Source organism: Mytilus californianus, unplaced genomic scaffold, assembly GCF_021869535.1.
Source record: "Mytilus californianus isolate M0D057914Y unplaced genomic scaffold, xbMytCali1.0.p SCAF_4, whole genome shotgun sequence".
NCBI lineage: Eukaryota > Metazoa > Mollusca > Bivalvia > Mytilida > Mytilidae > Mytilus > Mytilus californianus.
The window spans coordinates 36,139,199-36,159,523 of record NW_026262690.1 but is presented as its reverse complement, the minus strand read 5'-3'; the positions used below and the strand labels follow the sequence as shown (position 1 = coordinate 36,159,523).

Below are 20,325 nucleotides of genomic sequence, written 5' to 3'. Positions count from 1 at the left end.
AATGTTGTTGTTTTAAACATAATATGTTCTTTTCGTGCTCTATCTGCTGGGCTTAAGTGTCGACTTGAAAAGCTTATAATACATGTAGCTGTTTTAACTTATTTCATAAATGAATTTAAAAAAGATATTATTATAATTCTGTCGACTTTACAAGGACAAACAATACATGCATATTTTGAAAACATATTATATATAATATTTCATTAATGAATTTTTCATGTTTATATATGTTACATGCATTTTCTAAATTCAGGCATTTTGTATATTGACTAATTTGTTTTAAAAAATGCCTGGAAAAATTAAAAGGCATTTTACAAAATGCCTGAAATTATTTTATAGAATGAATTATTAACAAAAACTGAGCAATTAAAAGTAAAGAACAACAGAGCAGTTTTAACTATGATAATAAATGAATTTTAAATCTTGCATTTTAACAGTTTTAATAATTAAAAATAGATTGTACTGAATCATTTAAAATTCCCAAAAGCACCGAACTCGACAGTTATTTGTTATTTCATATAATGTTTGGATGGCAGGATATGTTACATATGTGTCCTGGTTTTTTTTTGCAAATACATTGTTTGGAGTAAAATCTCGTCTTAGCATTACAATCACCTCTGGTTAAACCCGGCCCATCACACGTGCAGCTTTGTCAATACTTTTTCTGATAAAACACTTAACGATTGACCAACATTGGGTTTCGCAAAAATCAGACACATGAATATCTTTTTTTTCATGTGTTCCCAACAACTTCAAAGTCATATTACCATGATTAGATTGACTGACATCTTTTATGCTATGAGAGCATTTAATAGGCTGAAGCACCTATACGCATGTCTGGTGATGCATCCATAGCAGGGGACACTAACCATGTTTGGGCACCTTTATTTGTCTCATCTTGGTCGATTTTCAAGATTTTACATTGGTTATAACTAATGATGCATTAAATCATCCGTCTGTAAAGACCCAAGGATTCTTTTGGCCAATGACGATGAAGATATTCATATACCTTTGCATCACTACTAGACACAAAAATTTGTATGGCGAAACCCATGCTATAGAGAGGGACTTCTGTTTGGCTGTGCATCATGTATAAATTCGAGGCAACGTTTCTGTCCCTATCCAACATACCTTCATTTCAAGCAACAGTCAAATTTCTCTCCTTTCTCCGAGTTAATCTATTGCAGAACTTAGCTCTCTGATTTATAAATAATTTGTTAAATATGCGTGAAATATTTGCTACTGAATGCAAACAGACAACAATCTGTCAATAAAAAAATACTTATTTTGCTGCTATGCTTGATAAATCAAACTTCTGTTATGAATCTAGATTTTCTAAAAATTCGTTTCTAAACTTTTTTCTATTGTAAGAACAATTTGTACTTGAAGAAGATGATAAAATTACAATACATAGTCAGTATATAGTTTACGTAGTTTCACTAAAAACAATACAAACTTTTCCAGCTCGTTTTGGAAGATAAACTCAATTTTACCAATTACTTAGTTATTTTCTTTGCAATATATTGTGTTTTGGTCAAATGCATCCCAATGATAAGTATCCTTTTTATAACAAATTACCTGAAACTGAACAGGCAATTTGTGAAATTCTGTTTCAAAATTTCAGTCATTTTACAAAATTACTAGGTATTTTTAGTCATTTTATATAATGCCTGTCAAGGTTAGTCATTTTATAAATTGCCTGAAAATTCAGTCATTTAAAAAAATGCATAAATTTAGAAAATGCCTGTAACATATACAAGTCCTCATAATACCGCTTAAGTCCTATATTACAATATTTCGTGTATAGTCAGTACATTTCTAGTATCTTCTCAATTAACAACATAAATCGTTTATTTAAAACTTTGTGTATTGAAATTACATAACAGTAATCTAAATGACAAAATCATTGTACATTGTGCATCTTAACAGTTAACGTATGAATTACGGTCATATATTTATTCTACAGTATAAATATACTGATTTAAATATGATTGCTTTGTCTTTAGGTTGTAATGCACATACAAATATAATCGAATATGACACTTTTATGGAGTAGAAAATGAAGATGGCTATTGCACCCGTTTTGTTTTTTATACAACTCAGCATTTCATCAGGTAAGGAATTTATCACTATGAAAATGTCTTTATATAAGTCAGTTTTTTTATGTACTGATCATTTTTCATGGTTAAAGCACTTTTTACAGTAATTAAGATTAACACTGGGATAGATATTCCTACACGTTTACGTGAGGAAATTTTGTGACCATAACAATAATTTACTTAGACCGTAGACCACTGTTGTTAACATTTACCCCCCTTTCTTTGTACCAGCTTATTATTTACTTTGCATTATTTAATTTTTATTTTATTTTTCTGTTCAGGAATTGAGGTGTGCTTAAATGGTTCGGCTGTTGGATATTGTAGTAATGGATGGCATTGTTGTACCAATGGTTACTGCTGTCCTGATGGGTTTATATGTTCTTACAATAACCATTGTTATTATATAAGGTAAATGTATTACTAGATAGATTTAGATTCATTTTAAAGGCAAAATACAAAAATATGTTGTCATAGTTTTTGTCATAACACATGTATTATACCATTGTATTATATTATTTATGAATAAAAGATATGTGGAGTATACATCAATGAGAATGCAACACAACGACAAATATCTAGAAGGCAACATATTGACTTCATGGTGGTTATGATAATTATTGACTTTAGGTTGTATGGAATGCTATTGAAGTAATACAATTTTAGTACTTTTTTCTAAGAATGTAAATTTCTTTGTACACGTGTTTCAGAAAATTGAAATTCTGCATCTTGAGGTTGTCAGTTACAGAGAACTTTTTGTTTGAATCCGAGTGATAAGTTAATTCTCATGTTTGGTTTGCGTATAAGTCTGAACTATTAGTTATTTAATTATAATATACACATAATCAACCTACATGTATATAAAATTGCTGTAGAAATACTGCATATTTCGAACTATACCACAGAAATAAGTAAGTTTCTTAAAAAACGATAATTTCATATTTGTCGTCTTTGAATATAATACTTCTTTCAGAGCTTCGCTTATTCCAGGATTGTGTGCTGTGCTGTGTGTTTTATGTTTTATCAGCATAGTTCTATATACATCAAGTAAGTTGTTATCAATACGTATAGAGGAACTGTACCTATGTAACATGTACGGTATACATCATACTTTAGAGCAAGTAACAATTAACGTATCTTAATTACAAACATAGTAGTCATACAATGTAACCATAAGAAGTTTGCCTGGTACACATCGTATCTTAATTACTAATATAGCAGTCAGATCCTTTAAATAAACTTATTCTAAAAGGTTACCAATTCAACACTGCATGTAATTAGATCATTAAATATTGTTTTTATTGGTACTAATATTGATTTTGTTATCAGTAAATTAAAAGCAAACTAAATATTATTGTTATATACATATACACATTCATGGATCTACAATCTGTCGATACCTGTATCTTGGCATTGCACAAGGTCATGTTTTTCTCTGACTGTTTATGACGTCTTTACACTAAATCCATTGGATGTTGGATGTGTACGGATTGATAATTTAGTCTTAGATGCATGTTTTTTTTTAATTAGTTGTTAGTGGCTTTGAACTAGCTGTCAGTAACTGCGAGTACTCTCAGATCTGTACTTAGTGTCTTTTTGTTGTTTGGATGTACAAGTACCCGGCCACGTTCACTTGTATTTGTAGTATTTGTATTTTTATTCATCTGATGAGTTAAGCCTCTTTCAACTGATTTTTATAGTTCGTTCTTATGTTGTACTGTTACATCACTGTCGCAGGTTAGGGGGAGGGTTGGGATCCCGCTAACATGTTTAACCCCGCCGCATTCTGTATGTATGTGTCTGTCCCAAGTCAGGAGCCTGTAATTCAGTGGTTGTCGTTTGTTTATGTGTTACATATTTGTTTTTCGTTCATTTTTTGTACATGAATTAGGCCGTTAGTTTTCTCGTTTGAATTGTTTTACATTGTCATTTCGGGGCCTTTTATAGCTGACTGTGCGGTATGGGCTTTGCTCATTGTTGAAAGCCGTACGGTGACCTATAGTTGTTAATTTCTGTGTCATTTGGTCTCTTGTGGAGAGTTGTCTCATTGGCAATCATACCACATCTTCTTTTTTATATATACAATGTAACCATAAGAAGTTTGCCTGTTACACATCGTATCTTAATTACAAACACAGTAGTCGAACAATGTAACAATAAAGAGATTTGCAGTGGCGTAGTATACATTGAGGTGGTGATGCAACTTCCTCGGTGAATATTTTGGCCAAGAAAAACAGAGAAAGAAAGATCAAATGGGAATTGTGCATTCCGTATATGATGTCATATAGTATAGGGTGATTAAACGCTTAGTTTTCTCTTCACTCAACACAATTATTCCTCATTATAAGCCTAAAGACACATTGAAAGCATTTGTCCAACTTTGTTTCATAAAAAGGCCAACGTAGATACTAATTTCTTGCTTTAGAAACAGACAACTACTAGTAGTACTTCGTAAAAACCTGCATTATTTAAACCAGAAGTTCTGCCAAACTGACATGAAGATACTCGATTTATTTTATTAGAAAACATTTTTTGTTTCGTTTGCCAAGTGGGTTTTCAACAGACAGTTGGTGTTCCTATTGCAGACAACTTATCTCCTTTACTCACTGACATGTTCCTTTATTCTTACGAGGCATACTTTTTACGGGAGCTTCTAAAAAGAATGCAAAAAAACCAGCGTTTCCATTATTTAACTTCACGTGACACTTAACTAGTATAGATGTTGTTCTCTCACTGAATATTTCAAAGTTTAATGACTATGTTGATTACGCGATGCCTATCCAATTTGACATGAAATAAAGACACCACATATACAGTTAATAGATATAGGAAGATGTGGTATGAGTGCCAATGAGACAACTCTCAATCCAAGTTACAATTTATAAAAGTAAACCATTATAGGTCAAGGTACGGCCTTCAACACGGAGCATTGGCTCACACCGAACAGCAAGCTATAAAGAGCCCCAAAAAATTACTAGTGTAAAACCATTCAAACGGAAAAACCAACGGTCTAATCTATATAAAAACGAGAAACGAGAAACACGTATGAACTACATAAACAGACGACAACTACTGTAGTCAGATTCCTGACTTAGGACAGGTGCAAACATTTGCAGCGGGATTAAACGTTTTAATGTTACCAAACCTTCTCCCTTTTCTGAAACAATAGTATTACATCACAACATAGAAAAACACACTATAAAATATCAATTGGAAGGCTTAACTCAATCAAAAAACGTTGTTTCATACATTGACTTAAGCTCGCACAATGAGATGAACTTTTGTTTGAGAACTCAACTTTATGAACAAAAGAGATGATTCCAGTTTGTTCGTTAAAGCAATAATTACGATTTTTATTAGAAACATGCATGCAGCACCTCGAATATATATTATCAATTGATAATATCTTCTAGGGCTTTCGTTTCTTGTCTTTATCTACATGATTACTGTTTACAAGTAGGCTGTCGAACCAAGTTTTCGTACTGGTAAAGTTAAAGTCACCTCTTTTTTAATATTGAAACCATTATTTTGTAGACCATTAAGGATTAATTGTGTTGCACATGGCAAAGGGTATTTTCAGGATAATGCAACAACCCATTCTCTTTTCGTAGTTTTTGACATCACCAAAATGCGACTGATAATTTTCTCTTGCAATAACTGCTCATGATTGAGCGACACATATCCCACTAAAATTCGGGGTTAGAATCGGGTGCTTCAGAAGGATAATCAGACCTACAGTGCAGCAATTTTGTTTTAGTTATTTTTTTCCATGAATTTTTTTTTCTATTTCCCCTTGGTATCCTCTTAGACAAATTCATTTATTGTATCCTGTTCCTATATAAAAATGAACGCAATGGAGAAGTAATGTATATAAATATGGAAAAAAACTCCTCTCGTCAAGCAAAGGATCCATGGTGACTTGGATGTTTGTTTAGTAATGCTGGATATAATGTATGTACACGTTAACAGACACGTCCATCAGTTCACATTCGTCGTTCAAGCTGCAAATCGTTTGCGTCACTAAAAAAAAGGGTCATTCTACGTGACTTTTTGAATGGTACGTATCACAGCTTTTAAATACATTTATCATGCAGTAACAATAAATTGATGTACTACCGATGCGAATGAGATCAATATTCACCAAAGACATAAAGATCGCAAATGTCTATAAATCGCCAGATGGCTTCAAATCAGTGTCAATACCATGGACATGGTGGATCAATAGCGAACAAAAATGAAACTAGAGGTACTGCGACCAAAGCTCATAAAATGATATTCCAGCCTACACAAGCAATGGCAAAATCTATGATTTGGTTAGGAAATCCCCATAAATAATTGCAATCAAATATTGAGGTAAAAAATGATATCATATTGTTAGGATTCTGAGAAGTTTCAATAAATTATGTGGACATTCATGTCGCGACAATATTGTCTTCAATCATAGCAGAAATATCTCTCAAATCCTTTTTACTCCGTTAGAAAATGGGTATAAGATAGCTAGAGGAACATGAATAAGAAAAAGCTCATTTCATGTTTATATTTTGTAGGAAAAACTTTACAACAATAACATTTTCATCTATTAAAAATGTATGTATGTTTACAGTCGTAATAAACGTCTATAAATGTCTATATGATATGCCTATATGACTACTACATTTTATTTTCAGAAAAGCATTGGGACAGTAGAAAACTATGAAAGGTTGGAGAAAATTTTTAAACAAGAGTGGACACACTGAAATGTCTCGCCTGTTTTAGTGTTCATAATTGAATTTATGTTGAAAGTAAAAAAAATAAGTTTATATAAACTTTACATTAAATTAACATTTTAATGATGAATGAACATGAAGTCAAGGTGAGATAAACCCTATTGACAAATATGGCCATTTTTTTTATTTCCTCTTGAGTACAGACAAACCTGTGCACAAGGAAAAGTTTTAAGGCATTGCAGAAACTGGATAAATATTTGTCAATTCCTTGAGATGAACCTGAAAGACCCCCCACCCCCCAAAAAAAAACCTAAAATTATCTTCAATCTTTGATCAAAATATTGTAAAAAGTCATATTTTCATATTATCTATTTATCTATTTATGTTGCTATGCTAAAATATTTTTTACTTATCTCAATACTTATCTTATTTCATATGTATCAAAAATCAGTAAATGTGATTCTGTTGTGCAAACAAAATTTCAAAAGTTCTTCAATCTGTACATATTCAGCCAATTAATCTTTATGAAGGGACTGGAGTGAACTGTATTCTATGTTAAACATTCATGCATGAGTGACCTTATTTTAACATTTTCACACCTTCCAATGTTTTTGTTAATCACGGTTTAGTAATGATCCCTTAAAAGTTTTTATTATTTATTATCATTATTAATGTTATTTAAAGATTTTTATAAAATAATCTATTTCAATGTAAGTAATCAGCAGTTAAATAATAAAATACATTCCATACACCAAATATAGTTGACCTATTACTTATAGCATCTGAGAAGAAGACCAAACAACAGAAACTTAACATTGACCAATGAACCATGAAAATAAGCTCAAGGTCAGATGAAACCTGTCAGACAGACGTGCACACCTTACAATCATTCCATACACCACATATAGTTGACCTATAACTTATAGTATCTGAGAAGAGGACCAAACAAGAGCAACTTAACATTGACCAATGAACCATGAAAATGAGGTCAAGGACAAATGACACCTGCCAGACAGACATGTACACCTTACAATCATTCCATACACCAAATATAGTTGACCTATTGCTTATAGTATTAGAAAAACAGACCAAAAACACAAAAACTTAACATTGACCAATGAACCATGAAAATGAGGTCAAGGACAAATGACACCTGCCAGTCAGACATGTACACCTTACAATCATTCCATATACCAAATATAGTTGACCTATTGCTTATAGTATTAGAAAAACAGACCAAAACACAAAAACTTAACATTGACCAATGAACCATGAAAATAGGTCAAGGACAAATGACACCTGCCAGACAGACATGTACACCTTACAATCATTCCATACACCAAATATAGTTGACCAATGGCTTAAAGTATTAGAAAAACAGACCAAAACACAAAAACTTAACATTGACCAATGAACCGTGAAAATGAGGTCAAGGTCAGATGAAACCTGCCAGACTGACATGTATCCTTTATAATCATTCCATACACCACATATAGCTGACCTACTGCTTGTAGTATCTGAGAAACGGACCTAATCACGTAACTTTAACCTTGATCACTGATCCATGAAATGAGGCTGAGGTCAGGTGAACCCTAGTTTACGCCGCCGTCGCCGCCGCCGCCGCCGGATAGTAATACCTATGTCTCACTTTCTGCGACTTTCGTCGCAGGCGAGACAAAAAACCACAGAGATCCTATAGCGAGTCAAGAATGTTTGTTGCTATATTTTGTAAAGGATTTACTCATGTTCGACATGTTGAAATAACGTAAACATGTTCAGAACTGTTCTAAAAAAAACTCTCTTTATACATTTCATGACATGTACATTCACTTTGTTATGGGGAAATAGTTCAAAATAAAAACAAGCATAATGAACTTTCTTTCTTCCTGAAAAATGTATTTTCAATGAAAATATTCATTTCATTTCTCCAAATTTCAAGTTGTTAAACATTGAAACTACCAGAAAGTATCAATAGCGAATGTAATTTCACAACGCCCACCATTTTTTTTAAATCTATTTGAAATACAGATTCTTTGTTTAATGGTCATTTTATCTTCACTATAACTTCGAATGTTTGAACATTATGTCACTTTTCTGAAGAAGAAAAAAGTCATATTCTAAATATTAATATATGGCTAAACTGTTGTATGAACATGTTTTGTGGATTGTTACTCTTTTCTGAAAACTTTATATTTCACATTAAATAGCAAATTTAATAGGAAGTAAGTAATCTTCTCTTGAATGACTTCACTGTAAAGTCACCGAGAAAAAAAAATCACCACAAATATCAACATCTATTGGGCTGAATGGCTTATTTTTTACAGTATACTGCTATATATCACATTTGTTTGCATTCATTTTCATTTTTTTAAATTTTTTTATTTTCCTATATTGACTTTTTAAGTGAAACAAGTACATTTATGTAGTACATGATGTACAGAAAATTTATCTGATGTGTTCGTTATGTCTAAATTTTTAACCTGAAGGTAAATATTGAACACGATAAAGATTGATTAATTTTGCTGATTCATATATAGTCGACGTACAAGGATGTACGATACCTTAACAATTTATTGCTCTAGAATGAATACTTATATAGAACAAGTTATACCCAATAGATATAGACTGGAATTTTTTTATTTGGTTCAATGAATAATTATTGATTGCCTATTGATGGTAAATCAATATAAAGTGTGTTCCCCACCATTGAAAATAATTATCTTGTTTGCACAAAAAAGCTCGTACAATATATAAATTATTTATTTGAACAACATTTTAATGTTATTGTAAAGTACTTGTCACAGTCTGAGATAATGAGACTGGGGAGTCATTGGATGAGTCTTCGTGGTAATTTTTCTGCTTAAAAAATGAAGTACTTAGAAAAATTCTGGCATTACTAGTCACAAAAAGGCATACGTAAAACTGGTTTTCCTAGATTAAAGCCATATTCAATACAGAAGAGATTTAATGTTGATTATTATTTGAAATTTTGCCAAGGTGTCAGTTTTAACATGTACTCTCAAAAAATGCTCCAAAAATATGGCCTCATGAGTAACCTGCCAGATATTTTAGTACGATTTTGGCATGTTTCAGGCCAAATCACAAATTTCATATCAATACTTATTTGGGAAAAACATGTTAAATATGTGAATATAAAGTTGTAGACTATAATTGTCTTGTCCCAATAAATGAATGCAGTAAAAGTCTTGTCGATTTTTATGTAACTTTTTTAACGCTTGAAATCTCATTTCCCTTTTGGTGCTGAATAACGCCGTAAAAAAATACATAATCTTGAAGTTTAATCAGACACTGTTGTCATACATAAAAACGGTACACCTAAAAGTTACACTATAATACATGTGTAATTGCAATAATATATATGTCATATATTATTATATCTGTAGTAAACGAAATAGTACTCAGAAATCAAAGAAGATACAAAAAATGTAAATAGGAAATTATAACCTTACTTTTAAAACTCAATGGTTAACATGAATTACAATTTTAATATTTGGTTTTCATTCATGCTAGGGTATATCTAATCAACTTGTCATCGTTTGACACTCATAATTTTGAAAGTGGTGCGTTGGGTTGGGTTTTTGTACCCTCCTTTTTGCCAGGTACAACTTGTATTTCAGTTGTAGTAAATCTATCATATACATAATAACTGACAGGCGAATTCACAACATAAACTTAGTTGGGTGTTTTTGCCATGGTTTGTCTATCTTTCTTCTTTATGTAATTATTGTCTCCATGGTAATTATCTTTTTATTTTTAACTACGTTTAATCAGTCCCAGCACATAAGTAGCACCCGTCTCAGAAATGTTCGTAATTATTCTTTTCCTTGAGAAGGCATGGCATATTAGTACACGTGTTTTGGGCTTGGTGTTCCCATCAGACTGCCCATGATTATGTATTTATGCATCCTGCTAAACAAAACAAGTGCTGTCTTGGAAAAAGTTGCTGTAAAACATTATTCAACATACAGAGTGCTCCCCTGGTTTTCAGTGAAAAGTTCTTGTTAGTCAATCTTTAGTTTTCTATTTAGTGTTTTGTAGACTATTGTTAGGGGTTTTCCCTTTTTCAATTTTGGTTATGGTACTGCATGTCGGTCTTTTTTCGATTTATGGCTTTTTTTTCTATATCTAAAGTGAAATTCACAAAGATTTAAAAATATGCACGTCTACTCATGGTAATGAAGAACAATGTCATGTTAAAAGATAAAAAAGACAACAACAAAAGAACGAGGAATCATGGTGTTATTCAATAAAGAGATAGGCGAAAAACCCATAAAAACTGTACACAAAACTCTTTCAAAGTGGATGAATATAAAATAACAGTAGCATGACTTTTGTAATAGAGTTAAAATTTAAAAAATCTTCTTCGTGGCGTTTCTTTTTCTTCATGATACATTTTGAAATGACAGCAGGAATACCAAAAGACAGAACCGCTAGTATCATTCATATTTAGTTTTGTTTTAGTTTATAAAAACAAAATCCACAAGAGTATCGATAAAGTCATATGCAAAGTTCTTATACAGTGTTAATATAATGATAAATTATAAACCTTTAAGACTAATAAGTTAGTTTAGAGGATCAATAGGTTTACATGGATCGTATCTAATTGTACAGGCTTTATAGGATGTGATTATTATAGCTGTTTTTAATTAGGTAATTAAGGCGATTTCTTTCTAGATATGTAACCAGGTAACAAATTGGTTTTTTTTTTCGGTTTAGTAATGCAACTTTCCTGTTTGACATATTGAATATATTTCCTTTTGACTTACTTTGCATTTATGGGTAGTTTCATGATAATATACAGACATGATGATCATCTACTAATGGCATCAACTGCAACGATTTATGTTTATTCATTTTTTTCGCAAGACGATGCAGAATTTTGCCATCCATTTGATTTTCTGAGCATAACTACATGTAACTATCATCATGAAAATGTCCATTTTTCTGTTTTGTTTGAGTTCTTTGTTCTGCTTGCAATGCTTTCAGATTTTCATGACTTTTGGTGTAAGTATTCCTAGTGAGGATTATCAAGACAAAAATCCATTATTTTTTATGTTAGCATGGATATTCTCAAACATCAACCTATTAAGGTGTATCAGCAGACTTGACATTGTGATCTAGATAGACTGTTATAACATAGCCGTCGGTATAAAGATAAGCTAACAATATGACCATCTTTATTGGGGTGTCAACCAACAGACCAAATCGATGAAAAAACTGATAATTAATGTGTTTAAATGTATGTTTTATGTTAGGATGACAAATTAACTTCACAAATTGAAATGCGCATTCTGAGTATCGAAGACATTAGACTGTGATTAGTATATCCGGATTGAAATATTTAATGGATGCGCTAGTAGAAGACTTTTAAATTTTTATATATTTTTAATTCCATTGCCGGATGTTTTCACGTATGATCCAGTACTAGTGATGAAGGACTTGCGCTTAAGAACATAACATACACATGAGAACACCGGAATAGCAGAAATCACAAACAGCGCTTTAGAAATAATAATAATCGGGTTTTTTTAATCTATAATGGAACGTCGAAACACAAATGCATTAACGTATATTTTGATAATTAACAGTTTTATATGTTCGATCCATGGACACGGAAGATTAATTGATCCTCCCGGAAGAGCCTCCATGTGGAGATATGGTTTCAGTACACCAGTTGATTATAATGACAACCAATTGTTCTGTGGTGGATATAATGTATGTATCATTGTTTCAATGTGGCAATTTTTAAATTTTTTAAATTTTTTTTTCAAAAAGACGAATTGTATGTAAATTAAGCATCCACAATCATATTAGGCGTAGCAAAATTAAAGTACAATATGTAACACAACAGGCAAGTGAAGATAAGGAGTAGTATATCATAACAGAATTGTATTGGATTCAAATTAGTTACCTTTCAAAGCGACGTCTCTTTACGGAGGTCAACTCTTATAATCTCCCGTGCATAGCTGCATTAATTTGCAACTGCAACTGCAATAAATGTTTGCTTATTTGAAAATAGTTTATTCTGAAGTAATACCATTATTACTATGAATGACAAGCATGTACCTCTCTTTATACTATTTAATAAGTTGTTTGATTATATTTCCTCGTACAATTAAAATTAACTTTAAGTTGCTTTTAACTTCAGTATCATCGTCATTTCTTTCTGTTCATATTTATTAGGTCTGTTCTAATATCGTTGTTGATGCTGTAGGTACATCATTTTCAAAATGGCGGTAAATGTGGAGTCTGCGGGGACGAGTATGGAAAACCCCAACTTAACCAACCACCTGGAAAATTTGCCACTGGTATCATCACCAGGAGCTATACGGTGAACAGTAATGCCTCAATGATGTTTGAAATAACTGCAAGCCATCGCGGATACCTTGAATTCAGGATTTGTCCGAACAATGATGTAACTAAGGCAGTCACACAGGACTGTCTTGACCAGTATATACTTTCTGATGTCCAAACAGGAGGAACGAAATTTTATTTTAATTATCAAACAGGAGGAAAATTTACAGCAACGGTTTCACTCCCAAGAGGTTTAACATGTTCTCACTGTGTTATTCAGTGGCGATATCGTACAGGTAAACCTAAATCTATATAACTTTTTTAACAAGTCAATGTCTCAAATCTTTTTTTGGCTCAACAATATTATATTCTTATTTGACGTACTCTCCAGCTTGACAACTGCATTACAAGTTTGTTACTATATAAACGACCATATTGTTTAGCAAATATAACATGAAAATATAAATGGCGACTCGGTATTATACGGAGCCCTGTTGGTCTCATACAGATAAAGGGTTATTGTTTTTAAAGTCAAGCGCTGGAGATATAAAGTCTAGCGTTGCATATTTAAAATCAAGCGCTGGAGATGTAAAATCCAGCGCTGTAGATATATAATAAGTCTAGCGCTGGAAATGTAGTCGAGCGCTGTAGATATGAAGCATAGCGCTGGAGATATAAAGACCAGTAGTCAGTTTCACAAATATCTTACGACTAAAGTTGATCGTAAGTCTTACACAATTCAGTATACTTGCGATAAACTTTAGTCGTAAGTTTGTTTTGTGAAACCATTCCAGCGCTGGAGATTTAAAGTACAGCGATGTAGATATAAGTCCAACGCTAAAGAGTGTATTATAATACTGCGTTCACACGTAATTCGAATTCGATTCGCAATAACTAATTCGAATTAGTTTAATTCGCATTCGAAACGTTTAACGTCCAAACGTAAATTCTAATTCGAATTGCAATGCGCGTCAAATTCGCTTTACTGTCCTAACGACGTTAACTTTTAATTCGTATTAACAAAAACGCATTTCTAATGCGAATTGGTTAATGCGATTAAGCCAATTCGAATCGATTCGAATTAAAAAAGAAGAGTGTTTGAACGCGATTAGCGAATTCGATTCGCATTCGATTCGAATTCAATTCGAATTAAATGTACGTGTGAACGAGGCATTCAAATAAGAAGATGTGGTATAATTGCCAATGAGACAACTCTGCAATAGAGACCAAAAGGACATAGACGTTAACAACTATAGGTCACCGTACGGCCTTTGACAATCACCGGATCAAAACCCATACCGCATAGTCAGCTATAAAAGGCACCGAAATGACAAATGCAAAACGATTCAAACGAGAAAACTAACAGCCTGTTTTATGTTAAAAAAAAAACAATGAACGAAATACAAATATGATATACAGCAACAAACGACACCCACTGAATTACAGGCTCCTGACTTGGGACAGGCACATACAGAATGTGGCGGGGTTAAACGTGTTAGCGGGCACCCCCCCCCCTAACCTGGGACAGTGGTGTAACAGTACAACATATGAACAAACTATAAAAAATCAGTTGAAAAGGGCTTAACTCATTAGATGGATACAGAGCAGAAAAACAAGTAACAAAAAACAGACCGGACGTGGCAGGGTATTTATACATCCCTACAACAAAAAAGACACTAAGTACAGATCTGAGACTTCTTACAGTTACTGACCGCTAGTTCAAAGCCAATAACAACAAATAAAAAAATCATGTATCTAAGACTTAAGTCCAGCACAAGAGATGTAACGGAAATTTATATATACAGTGCTGGACTATGCTTCTCTAGCGCTGGACTTCATATCTACAGCGCTAGACTTCATATCTACAGCGCTCGACTTTACATCTCCTGCGCTAGACTTTTTATATACCTATAGCGCAAGACTTTACATTTGCAGCGCAGGGGCTCTTTTCATAAAAAACATCTTACGACAAAAAATGATCGTAAGTTAAAGTTATACTGATATGTTCATGACTTAAGAGTGTTTTTTCTCTTAAGATTTTTTGCGAAATTGATCACTGGAGTTTATTTATACATCGCTGGATTTTAAATCTCCAGCGCTTGACTTTATATCTACAGCGCTATACTTTACATCTCCAGCGCTTGACTTTGAAAAAAAAAACGCAGCCCTTTATCTTAATGAGACCAACAGGGTTCCGTAGTATTGAGGAGCTATTGTTCAGATTAGATTTGATATATAATAACTCCAGGATATTTTAAAACGAGCAGTTTCAAGTTAGATGATCCATGCAAATAAGCATGATTTGCAATAGACACCTTTCTATTGTTGAAGACTGTATGTTGACCTCTTTTGGTTATTTTTTGTCGTTGGGTTGTTGTGTCATTGATTGATGTTTACTCCTCATCTTTATTATGCATATAAGTACAGTTCGAATAAAATACAGATACATATTCATTTACTTATATATTGTGTGTACGCAAGTTTTTTTACACATAGTTGTCGTAACGTTTGGATATAAGGCGATGTGTGGTAAGTTCATTGAAGTAGCAATCCAATAACACGAGGTTATAATAATTAGCATCCAGATCTGACACGTAAATTATACAACCAAATTAGACAAAAAGTATAAATAAAAGCCTGCAAACGAAAGGAGGTGTGGACTTTACGACAAAAGAGACAATTTTTCGTTCCCTAGTGTTAATTTTCCTTTTTTTGACAGTGATGTTCCTTTGCCACTTCTTATGGTGTGTATATTTCCCAATTTGTTCACTATGCCCGTGTCTGTAGTGACGTTTTAGATTTCAATGAAAGTAATATATGAATAACTTTTAAATTATTAAGTCAGGGATTTCTTTACCATAAATTACTTTAAACTTTTACCAATTGTTTTCATAGATACAAAGTTTTGTTTTGAAGTTTGGCTCTTAATGTATAATTCTTATAAAAAACGGGATATCACATCCTAATTTTTATGGTAATGCTGTTAATAAAGCACGTAAACTTAAATACGACCCATTCAAACGTATTGATCTTTTGAATAAACTTATTCTTAAAGGATATCATTTTAACGCCGTAGAAAGATATTGTTTTTATCGGTACTTACATTGATTTTGTCACTTTTGGTAAATTAAATCATAATAAAATATGTATTGTATTACGTTTATGAAAACGTGTGGTCCTACATCCTGTCGATATAATGTGCTTATATGTTTGCACTGCGCAAGGTCGTGCTTTTTTCACACTGTTACTGACGTCTTTACACTCAATCCGTTGGATGTGTACTGATTGATACTTAAGTCTGGGAGAACATGATTGATTTTATTTTTTTGTTATTGTCTTTGAACGAGCTTCATGTAACTGCGAGTTATTTTAGATCGGTACTATGAGTCTTTTGTCTTCATGTACATTATTTGTTTTAGTGCTTCGTGTCGATCTGATGAGGCAAGCACTTTCCATTTAATTTTTAATTTGTTCTTATGTTGTGCTGTTAACCATTCAGTGTTCCAGGTCAGAGAAGAGTACAGGTGGATTAAATGCATATTCATTTATTTTAAAATAAAAGCAAAATCTAATTTTTAATGTTTGGGCCTTACGTGTTTAAACGCACATCGTCGTATTTAATGTGAATAAATGAACAAAAAAGCAAATTCATAAATAGACAGTTGCAGTAATAAAGAATTTATAAACTAGGAGTGAAATTCTTTTACCTTTGTTATATTCCAGGAAACAGTTGGGGATGTAAAAATGATGATGCATCAAATCCTGAAAATTGTGGAATCGGAAAAGGAAGACAGGAAGAGTTTTTTGCATGCGCAGACGTTGCAATAAACGACAATGGATATGTCGCATCTTCTTCAACAACAGCTTCGGTTGCAACTTCTTCAACCACAACGTTTAAAGATTCTACATCATCGCCACAATTACTTTCGTCTACGCCAATGCAATCATCGACAACTTCTTCCCCCACAGTATTATCTACGGTGACAACTTTTTTATCCACGTTATCTTCCACAACAAAAAAATCAGTACAGGTAAAATGTACTGCGATAGGAGCCTTTAAAGGAAATTCTGTTATGGACTGGTGGTGTAGAATCAACTGCCAGGTTGGATACTGCCCAACAACATACTGCAGTGAGGGTTGTAGTTCAACTTCAGCCAGTATTCCAACAACCGTTACCCCAGCCAGTATTCCAACAACCATTACTTCAGCCAGTATTCCAACAATCATTACTTCATCTAGTACAACCAGCACTTTCACCACAAACAAAATAACAACATCAGCGACAACAGTATTAATCATTCCAAGCACATCCGAAGGTCCGCCTTCCGAAACTATTACATGTGTTGGCACAGGCGCATGGAAAGGCGATACAGCAATGGCTGCTTGGTGCGATTCTAACTGTAAATTAGGTCATTGTCCTCCTAGTCACTGTCAGTGTCTTAAAGATGGCACATTGACCGAAATAACGTATGGTTTAGGGGATAAATGCGTTACTGTGATGGCAAATATTTCTTCAAGCTACAAAATGTATATGGATCTTTGGTGTAAACATAATTGTCCAAGTTATGGATGTTGGAATATTCCACACATTTGTGTATGCTAAAGAGAAAAAAGAATATTGAAAACTAAAATTATGTGCATATCTACCTTTCACAAAAAAACGAACTCGAATTAGATTGTCCTTTTGGGATTGTATTATGATATTGGTTATAAAAGTTGCCTTGTTGCTTGTTTATCATTAAACACAATAGTTGACATTAGTCGAAATGAGTAAGGAGAATGGTAGATTGGAATAATTTCATAATTTGAAAAATCCAAATTCATTGGCAAACATGGGAAAACACCTCAATAACCCAAAAAGGGGAAAAACAAATAGCAGATATAGTCACACTTCGGATTTGGTGGAGTACACAAAGAAATTTTATTAAACAAATATGTGCCTCTGTCCGACTGAGCTAATTAACTAAACAGCATTTGATATCATCTTGATGTAAATTACATAATGTCATTTAGAATAAAAGTATCTTGCAACGTATTTAAGAAATGTATGTAAGGAGTCTCTACACCGTCAGTAATATTCAAGCGACTGTAGTCAGTATCGGTTGGATCGAATTCTATTTCAAACCGAAAAATGAAATTTAAATTATATTGTTTTTTTTTTAAATAAAAACAAGTGTCCATACCATAAGTATGCTATAATCGTAATTGTTGTGGATCTGTCATCTACACTATCCACTGCTATATTTTAAAACAAGACTTGATAAACACAGTACAAAGTCGGTCTTATAATGGACACTGAAGGGTTCTTTCGAGTGTTTTATTCAGTGTTTTATGCAGTTTAAAACAATGTCGGGGTGTTAAATATTGGTGTTATTTTGTAGAATTTATAGATTTTAGAAATCAATCTGATACAAGATTTATGGTGGATCTATGTCAAAAATTCTTTAAAACTACTAGAAAGATGTTTTATAATTCTAAAATAACCAAGTAAGTTAAGCTAGTAAAATTAAGATACGATCGATATAAACTGGTAGTTTCTTTGAGTAAGCTAATTATAAAAGGTTATTTATCTTTTATTATTGAAAGAACTTTACATATTGTTTTTATAGCTGCTCAAATCGGTTTTTAATTTGTCTAATATATAACGTGCTAAATATAATTATATTGTTTTCCATGTATTTGCACTGGTGATCCTACATCCTGTCGATACTTACATTTTTGGTATTGAACATGGTCATGCTTTCTTAAACTTCTTATGATGTCTTTACACTAAATCCGTCGGAGGTTTACTGATTGACATTTAAGTCTTGGACAACATGGTTTATGGTTTATAAGTTGAAATTAGAACCAGCTTTCAGTAATTGCAAGTACTCATAGAACGGTACTTCGTGTGTTTTGTCTTTTTGTTACTAAGTACCGATATAATGAGTCGAGCCCTTTTCAGCTGACGTTTACAGTTTGTTATTATGTTGTATTATTACACCACTGTCCTAGGTTAGGGAGAGGGTTGAGCGCTCTCGAATATGCTAAAACCCCGCCACATTCTTCATGTGCCTGTCCCAAACAAGCTGGAACCTTTATTTCAGAGGTTCTCGTGGTTTGCTCTGTCATACTTAAATTTCGTTCAATTTGTAGTATAGATCGCGCCGTTGGTCTTCATATTTGAAACTGAATCACTGAATTTGATGGTTTTGATGGTTAAAGAGTTAGGATCCTTACTGACATTAAGAATTAGAAGATGTGGTATGATTTCCAATGAGACAACTCTCCACCAGAGACCAAATGACATAGAAGTTAAAAACTATAGGTCACCGTGCGGCCTTCATCAAACCCATACCGCATAGTCAGCTATAAAAGGCCCCGAAATGACAAATGTAAAACAATTCAAACGAGAAAACTAACGGCCTGATTTATGTACAAAACAATAAACGAAACACAAATATGATATACAGAGACAAACGACAACCACTGAACTACAGGCTCCTGACTTGGGACAGGCATGTACATAATGTGGCGGGGTTAAACTAGTTTGTTGGCGCTAAACCTTCCCCCTAACCTGGGACAGTGGTATAACAGTACAACATATCTGAGATATTTTCCTTCAGTTTCCAGATGATAACGATAATACCGCTTGACCAAATCTTTTTGAAACTTAAACACTATGTCAGGGACTATAAATTACAGGTCAAATTCGTTTTTGATTGTTTTGACATTTTAAAATTTATAACCCTTAGTTACCATAGACTTTGTTGTTTTTTTCAAATCTCCGAATGATTAAAGTTAAGTATCAACTGACCTAATATTTTGAAATTTGAATACAATGTCATGGACCATAAAATACAGGTCAAGTTTAATTTTAATATTTACAGTTCAAGAGTAATTTTCCCTGGTTACCTTAAAAACTCTTCTTTTGGGGTGGGGGGGGGTTCCAATTGAAATTGAAAATACCGTTTTACAGAATCTCTTATTTTTTAAGACAATACAATGAAGCATACAATACAGGTCACATTTAATATGAATATTGGTTTTAGCCTTTCCGGTTTTCTGCAAGGTGGGGATATTAGTGATCTCTTTATCACTTAATTTTAGTTTTTATACCTAATATTAACAATTTGTGTTGAATTTGACAGATTTCCATTGGTAGTACACATTTTAAAAGATAGGGTTATTGAATTTTTAGAATACGACAAACTATACTTTTAGGTGA

General features: G+C 32.8%; 2 protein-coding genes across 2 annotated transcripts; both read left to right on the top strand.

Moving 5' to 3' along the window:
• Positions 1-1,959: 1,959 nt before the first annotated feature.
• On the top strand, positions 1,960-7,094 carry LOC127737966 (uncharacterized). Its single transcript, XM_052248931.1, has 4 exons — positions 1,960-2,114; positions 2,381-2,507; positions 3,070-3,143; positions 6,764-7,094. The coding sequence occupies exons 1-4, from the start codon at positions 2,060-2,062 to the stop codon at positions 6,790-6,792; spliced, it is 285 nt and encodes a 94-aa protein (XP_052104891.1). The 5' UTR covers positions 1,960-2,059; the 3' UTR covers positions 6,793-7,094.
• A 5,137-nt stretch (positions 7,095-12,231) lies between these two features.
• LOC127736917 (serine-rich adhesin for platelets-like) lies at positions 12,232-18,143 on the top strand. Its single transcript, XM_052247482.1, has 3 exons — positions 12,232-12,538; positions 13,038-13,413; positions 16,841-18,143. Exons 1-3 carry the CDS (start codon positions 12,362-12,364, stop codon positions 17,719-17,721), a joined length of 1,434 nt encoding a protein of 477 aa, XP_052103442.1. The 5' UTR covers positions 12,232-12,361; the 3' UTR covers positions 17,722-18,143.
• The last annotated feature ends 2,182 nt before the right edge of the window (positions 18,144-20,325 follow it).